Genomic DNA, 8,071 nt, shown 5'->3' with positions numbered 1-8,071 from the left:
GCACTATTCATCAGTTTTTGTCCACGTCTTTATTTCATCCACTGCAACATCTTTTTTTAATGTTTTTATGTTTACATAGATTTGGTTCAATTTTCATATTTAACAGAGAACTCCGATGATTTATTCCAGTTTTGGTCTGGCATTTTTTTTGTTAACTCGGAGGTCCTTCCTGTACACATTTTGAAACCGTCGCGGTGCGGGCATCCAGGGAGCAGAGCAGGAGGTTAGCATGTTAACTACGTAGATCTTATATGTTGTCATCACAATGTTTGCGTGCGTGGTTATTGCCAAGCTATGGAATGCAATAACAAATGGATGTGTGTACACAAAGCGTTTTGATCAGATTTACACAAAAGAAATCTCGAACTTGTTGGTAGCATGATGCTAGCTTGCTAACACACTTCTAGCTAGCTCAAGGTGCTTTGCCTACGTTTGCTGGCCTAGCTATTTCTCATAACCATAGCTACCAATGTGGCTTTGCTGATTAGCCAGCCACATACATTTCACGTTCAAATGGATTAAAACGTAATCGTTGCTTCATGTCGTAAAATGGCTCATTGTCGTTCTTGCAGCTTGCTGCTAACTAGTCGTCACCTCTGTACTTTGAACTAGCTAGCGCTAACTTGTCAGATTTGTGAGCATGATACCCTCCCTTGGAAGGGAGCATGCGCACATTACGTTGTAAACAATGAGACTATTCCAGACTGTCTTGAGCATTGTGTCTGTTTCAACTGTTTATATCTGCACATTTAAAAAAGATTACCCTTATTGTTCAAGATCAGCAATTTAAATGACCCCTGGTAAGTATAGAGGTATATTTGCCGCTTGACATTATCACATATCAATAATATCAGCAACATCACCATGAAGACATGAGATATCAAATTGATACTGCTCGAAAAGGCTAGCTAGCTAGGAAGCTAAGTTATCAGGAACGGCACTTGGGCGTGACAGCGTGGGATTGTATTGGCTAAAATGGTAAATTCTGGTTTCTCCATCTCCCTTCAGAAATCGGTGAGCAGTCACATGTAAACAGGCTGCTCTGCTACATTATGCCCGATCATAACGAGATTTGGATCAAAGCATTTGTGCCTAATGCAATTTGCTTCATCTCTGAACGGATTGCATATTGAATAATGCTCAATAGGTTTTCTTGGCGTGTGCTGTTCGAGTAGCTAAATGGCTGTTCAAGACGGTCCATACAATCTTTGGCCATTTGTTCAGAGTGCATAGCTGTTATTTGATATAATCTCAATTGGCACTGGTTTACCAAGGGTCTAGTTTGCTTGCGTTCTGATGCGCTGCTTTGTGCTTATTCACTGTTGTCAAATTTGATCACTTCAAGTTTAGTCATGGACGCATGGAAAATCACAGCACAAAGTCACAGTTCCAAAAAATAGATAATGGTATATTTGTATATTCAATTCGTGATATAAAAACACAATTTCACAGGCATGTATTTACAGTACAAGGCAGATTAATCTATGTTTGAGTTGTTTGTGTTCACATCCATGTGGATCAAAGTGTAAAAGCTTATGAACGTCATCAAATTACTCATGTCTTTCTTTCAACTTGCTGCTAACTAGTTAATGCCGCTGTCCTTTGAACCACTATCTCCCCCGTATGTAGCTGAAGCATGGAGGCGGTTCTGACCAGGCTGAGGGGGCTAAGTTCCGACGAGCTTCGCGAGGAGTTCACCAGAGCCGACCTCAAGTGTGGTCCGATCACGGCCACCACCCGGGCCATCTTCGAGAGGAAGCTGGCGCGAGTCCTAGCCGGGGCAGAGGGCAGCGTCGTCGAGACGGACAGCAACGCCGCAGCGGATGCCGACAGTGCGGACCAGGCCAAACCCGTGCCAGCATCGTCACGTGCCACATCCGCAGCCGGCGGCCCTCCGCTCCAGGCCCCCGGCGAGGACATGGACTTTGGCTACGGCATTGGACTGAACCCCCCGGAGGAGGAGGAGCTCTCCGTCAAGTCAGGGACCCCTTGGAGCATCAGCGCGGCGGGCGGCAGATCCCAGTCTAAAACGGACACTCCTTCTAAGACCGCGCCGGTGTCCCCGACGTTCTACTACGGAGTCTGTCCGCTGTGGGAAGACGTGCTGGCTAGAAATGGTAAGAGAGAAGGGGGGGGGGGTGGGAGTGAAAAGGGACCTCCCGTCTTGGTTCTGTCCCGTGTTGATTGCGGCGTCCTTCACAAGCGATGCAAAGGCAGAGAGAGGGGTTGTTGATGCCGTCGAGAGGTACTTCATTCATTCCCTTTTGCAGTTAGAGCAGTACATCTAAGCAGGTTATGCACAAGGTTATAAACGGGTTGTACGCTGGCTATCCGCTGGCTAGACGCAATACTTAAGTAACATCCAGTCAGGTAAAGTCCTCTTTGTTGTTGTTTGTCTGACCTTGCTGTTTGGAAGGTTATCCCTGTTTTCAGTCAATACCAGTTGTTTGTGTTCATTCCTCTGCCAAAAGGTCCTAGCATGCCGCTAGAGGGGTTACACAACTGTTTCCTGATTGGAGCTGAATGAAAAACGGTGTTGATAAGAGTTGTGTTAAACAGTTACTAAACAGTTGTGAGACGTCCCATAATGAGGTGGTATGCGTTGCTAACGGTCCTTCCTCCTTCATGCCCGCCCGCAGAGAGGGCTCACGTCTATTCAGACAAGAAGGAGGCTCTTCAGGCGGTGAAGACGATGAAAGGAGCTCGATTCAAAGCCTTTGCCAACCGGGAAGACGCGGAGAAGTTTGCCAGAGGGGTCTGTGACTACTACCCCTCCCCCAGCAAGTCCACCCCCTGCGTCTCCCCGGTGAAGCCAGGCCTGGCTCTGTGCAAGGGTACGTGATGTAACCCTCTCCTTTTGCCAGGTCCCACTCCCGCTGTGTGTCTCTTTCCCCCCTCCTCATCGAACTGTGTCCCCACACGGCAGACAACCTTCCAGTCATGGAGGTGGACGCCATCAACCGAGAGCGAGCCAACAGCTTCAAGAGCCCTCGCACGCAGGACCTGACGGCCAAGCTGCGGAAGGCCGTAGAGAAGGGCGACGAGGTGGCCTTCGCCGAGCTGGTCTGGAGCAACCCGCGCTATCTCATCGGCTCGGGGGACAACCCTACCGTCGTGCAGGTGAGGAAGGGGGTCACCCAGCAGCTCTCTGGCCTGGCTGGCAAGGATTCTCATTGAAAAATACGTGACCTGACAGTTGCCTATAGCTGTAGAAACGGCGGAGGATAGTTCAGATAAATATCGCAACACTTGACGCTAAATAGGGCAACGGTTCTTCCTGACTCTCGCAAATCTGTCAGTCCGCGTTTCGTAAACAAAACCCTTTCGCGGCTCGCTTCCTTCCCTGCTCCCGTGCTCCCCGTGTGGTTGGTGCCGTCAGGAGGGCTGCAGGTACAACGTCATGCACGTGGCGGCCAAGGAGAACCAGCCCGGCGTAGCCCAGCTCCTGCTGGACATCCTGGAGAACCCGGACTTCATGCGCCTCATGTACCCAGACGACCTGGAGGCCATGCTGCAGAAACGCATCCGCTACATCATAGACCTGTACCTCAACACGCCAGACAAGGCGGTGAGTCCTACAAGCCTACTTACTCCCTATATGTCTGCGTACGGATTTGTGTCTCTCTTGGCAACAGGCCCGCCGGTAATAGGGGGGGGGGCGTGTCGAGCGTCTTGGTTTACCTTGCGCTCTTGTCTTTCTTGGACCCAGGGATTCGAGACGCCGCTTCACTTTGCTTGTAAATTCGGTTGCCCTGAAGTGGTGAATGTCCTGTGCTCCCACCCCGACACAGATAAACATTGCAAGAACAAGTACGACCAGAAGCCATTTGATGTAAGTACTCCCTAAAGTGTTTGTTTAACACTTGTCGACTGCTGAGTAACTGTCTCCTCAATGTGTCGGCACTTTTGACTCTTTGTTTCCTGACAGGTGATTTGTGAAAGAAAAAACAAAACCCAGGAAGCCAAGCAGAAGATCTGTGACTATTTGGAAGGTCAGTCTTCATTTTTCTATCATCGAATTATCCTAATCCGCATAAAAACCGTCACATTTTCTAATCACGTATCGTCTTTCAGACCGCTGTTATATACCCTTGCTGAGGGCTACGGACAACTCCTCTCAGCCTGTGATTGGTGCTTCCTGGTCACCTGAGCCTTCAGAGAGCCTTCCTCATTCGCTGGTTTCCCAGTTCGCGAGGAGTCCAATCGACCCCATCATGGCAGTCAGGGCATTCGCAGGCCCTCTGAGCCCCTCGAAGGCCAGTGCCGTTTTCCCCTTCGTCCACGCATCACATGCATGAACAAAGACTACTTTCACCATGCATGCTTGAGAACTGCAGGAAGTGTGTAACCGGGAAACACGTCCCCTCTTGCAGGCTGATGAGTTCCGCAGGGTGTGGAAGACTCCTCCCAGGGACAGGGCGGGGCATTTTAAAAATATCCTCAAGTCGGACCCTGACCGCGGGGCAGAGAGAGTGGGCAGGTAGGGCGCTGCAACCGCACACCTGGAATGATAACGTTAAAACAACGTACCCATTCAGCATCCCTGTCATGACAACACCAGGCTACAGTGGGGGTTGATTCTCTAACAGCGGTTGTGTGTCGTTCCACAGAGACTTGGCCAGGGAGATGGGCCACCCTTGGGCAGAGTACTGGGACTTCCTGGACAGCTTCGTGGACCTGTCGTCCGCGGACGGCCTGCGCAAGCTGGAGGACTTCCTCGGCAAGAAGGACTTCAGCGAGCGCGCTCACGAGGAGGCCGGGGAGAACGAGACAACCAACCGGTTTAGGACCCCGTCCCCAGGTAGAGCCAGCCTGTTCTGTTCTGCTAGCCCCGCTAGGAAACGTGGCTCGTTCTGGCCTCAAAAATCAACACAACGAGATTATTTTGGCTTCTGGATGATTCCGTCGATGCATAACAGCTGAGGCGCGCGATTTTTCTTCTTCTTCTGTCCATCTGTGTGCAGGCAAGCCCAAGAAGTTCTGCAACTCCATCTCGGTGGGCGCCTTCCTGGACGAGGGCGACGACATCAGCCTGGAGGAGATGAAGAACCGGCAGAACGCCGCCCTGACCAGCATCACCTCGTCCGCCGGCGCCAAGGACGGCCTGAAGGGCGGCGGCCGCGAGTTCCACATCCTGCCCGTGTCGCACCACCTCCATCACCGCGGCGCCGACCTCATCGAGACGGCTGCGGAGCGCGACCTGCTGTGCTCGGACGCCAGCCTCCTGTCGGCGGCGGTGGCGGCGGTCTGCAAGAACGGCCCGTGCCCCTCCCCCCCCGACAGGACTCACAACGGGGACAAGGGGGCTTCTCCCCGCTGCGCCGCCGCCACCTCCTCGCCCTCCTCCGCCTGCCTGCTGTCGCCCATCTCCAACCTGATGGTGGAGTTTGAGAGGATGTCCCTGCAGGACGGTGTGGACGGGCCCTGCGGCCGGCAGAGGCGTAGGAGCGGGGGCCAGAGGGGCCCCCGCGAGCCCAGGGACTCCCTCGCCCCGGCCCAGATCGCTTTCGGCGTGGGCCGGCTGTCGCTGGAGCCCTCCGATCAGGACGCGGCGTCGGAGCGGGCGAGCGCCGAGCCTTCGGCGGGGGAGGCGGGGTGGAGGTCGGGGGAGGACAGGTGTGGGAGCGGGAGCTCCGAGGAGTACCTCACGGCGGAGGAGAGTCTGGAGGCCGCCGGCATGAGGACTAGCGGGGGGGGGCGCGGCGGCGGCGGCCGGAGGGCGTTCGCTCTGCGCCCGGTCCAAGTCCTGGGACCACGGGGGGAGAGACGTGAGCGGCTCGGGGTCGTCCGGCTCCTACAAGTCCCTGGACGACTCCCACGAGTACCTCGTCCGAACCCCGCCCCGGATCAGGAAAGGACTCTTCATCGAAGGGTGAGTTGTGGAAGCTGCCTCGGGAAACAGTGTGTCCCTGTGCCCCTATCCTTGGTTTCACTTCCTTTGCACTATTTCTATCTCCGCTGAAATGGATGAAAGCGTGTGCTGAGTAAAGTGTCATTGAATCTCTGGTTTTGTGATCTCGTTTAAGGGATTCGCCAACCAAGTTGGACAGGGAAGTCTTGTCAGCGATAGAAGCCGTAGACTTGGATGGCCAGAAATACCCGACCATTCACAAATGGAAGAGCACTATGCAGACATTCTCCTCATCCCAGATGCAAAGGTCAGTCACAGTTCGTGTTCCACGTTCTCGATTTGTATACATTTGAATGTTGACAGCGAATACACTCGCGAATTGGGAAAAACCCCGAGTCATGCTCAGTACCCCGAGGCTTTGATGATGCTGATGTCGCTACTGTGTGTGTGTGTGTGTGTGTGTCAGCTGGCCCAGCCCTGCTGTGGTGAAGAACCAGAGAGGCAGGATGCAGGCCCCCCCCCACCCTCCAGGCTCCCCAGTCAGCAGCCTGTTCTCTCCGGGGGGGCTCCTCAGCCCAGCCAGGCACCCTGGCTCCCCAGACCTCCCCAGCCCCAGCCGCTACAACCCTGCACACGCCAGCTTCATCCAGCGCCTCCGCTTCAAGCACTTCAACGACCCCCCCATTTAGCCCCCCCCCCCCCCCCAAAGCCAAGCCCAGCGAAAGCCCTCTTCCCCCGACACGGCCAGAAAGGACACAGCTCCAACAACGAAGCCGTGCTCAGAGCCACATGCCTAACAAACAAACAAAAAAAATATGCACAAGTGTCTTGAGGTTTGTATTCATGTAGTGGTACTTATATATATTGCATAGGGGATTCTCAGTATGTCGGGTTGTGATGTACACTCTGAATTTGAAAAAGGAGAGGACAAACAGGGGTTCATTTCCAATGTGTGTACTGTAGGAGTGTGGACATTGTCGAGTTGAAAGTAAGAAGGTGTTCATCATAAGTGTGAAGAACCTGTATCATAGCTCAAGTCAATTTGTTTTGAATAACTATTAATACAGCCGCACTCCCTGAAAGATAGATGTTCACTGGAGCTCAGTGTAGAGTCCTCGATGCAGACGAAGCGAAATGAAAATAGATGTTTTTAAAAAAATAAATAAAAGAAATGTCAATATTTTAATGATTTATTTTTGGTATGTCAGTCAGTAGCACAAAACCAAGTTTTTATTATGTGTGAACAAACTGCCAATTCCTGTTTTTTTCTGTCACTTTCAGAAATTGCCTTAATTTTCTGAAACAATGGACCAGTCTAATGTCCAAATTTGCCACATCTTCTTCAGTGTGTTAAGTTGATGTAACTTGACTACAGCAACCAAACATGTCTTCTGTTTGTTGGCTTTAATCATGGGAAACATGATAAACAGTACAATGAGATCTTCCATGTTTTATTTAATTTAACAAATAAAGATGTTTTCAATTTTCAGGTACTAATGTTGATTTGTCCATCCTGTTCATTGTCGCCGTGGTTTCACTTCCAGGAGGTGTCAACTTATTGTCTATAACTGTCTAAATAAAATGATGTGAAAGGGTCTCCTGGTTTCCTCAGCAGGAGAAAAGTCAGCAGTACTTAACCGTGCTACTGCCTATTCAAGATGTGTACCAGTTGATTGAATGTGAATGTTAAAGAACTTGTGACAAACAGGCCAAGCTGTACAATGTTACCGTTTAGATATATGTAAACTGCTGTATAAGAAAAGAATGTCAGCAAGCTGAACTTAGAAATCAAAAGCTGCCTATCCAAATCCGGCTACTAATAACTAATACAAAGACTGAATGCTGGTCAGCTTGTGAAGGACATTGGTATATTGAATGTGAAATCCCTGAAATAAACGTCTCGATTTGAGGGTCACTCCAGTGAGAGGATTGGATTGTTGTGCTTGTGCTCAAAATTGAGGACCCATGTCATCCTGGTTTCATGAATGTGGAATTCTGCAAAAAATGCACCTAAATACTTAAAACATGCTTATTGTGCTTTGGCATTCTGTGCTTTATTAAAAAACTTTCATGGTGTTATTTCTCCCTTTTTCTGTATGTCCGAAATTCGTTTGCTTTCAAGAAATCAATAAAACTTCCCTGTCCTGCGAGCCACTGCCTTTTTTCCTGGTTATCAATCCTGTTCCCGGAAACCCCCCAAGTGAAACATGACCGCAGAAC

The 8,071-nt window shown here is 50.8% G+C and overlaps 1 protein-coding gene across 1 annotated transcript; it reads left to right on the top strand.

The window, feature by feature from the left end:
• The first annotated feature begins 89 nt into the window (after positions 1-89).
• ankle2 (ankyrin repeat and LEM domain containing 2) lies at positions 90-6,564 on the top strand. Its single transcript, XM_047016092.1, is given in 14 exon segments — positions 90-223; positions 1,630-2,117; positions 2,640-2,834; positions 2,927-3,120; positions 3,380-3,568; positions 3,710-3,832; positions 3,929-3,992; positions 4,075-4,256; positions 4,374-4,480; positions 4,611-4,801; positions 4,965-5,704; positions 5,706-5,872; positions 6,027-6,158; positions 6,318-6,564. Coding segments are annotated over 13 exon segments (2,988 nt in total). The 5' UTR covers positions 90-223; positions 1,630-1,636; the 3' UTR covers positions 6,541-6,564.
• The last annotated feature ends 1,507 nt before the right edge of the window (positions 6,565-8,071 follow it).

This window comes from Hypomesus transpacificus, unplaced genomic scaffold (assembly GCF_021917145.1).
Source record: "Hypomesus transpacificus isolate Combined female unplaced genomic scaffold, fHypTra1 scaffold_31, whole genome shotgun sequence".
Lineage (NCBI taxonomy): Eukaryota > Metazoa > Chordata > Actinopteri > Osmeriformes > Osmeridae > Hypomesus > Hypomesus transpacificus.
Note: the sequence above shows the minus strand (reverse complement) of the source record. Positions and strands in the feature narration are given on the sequence as shown.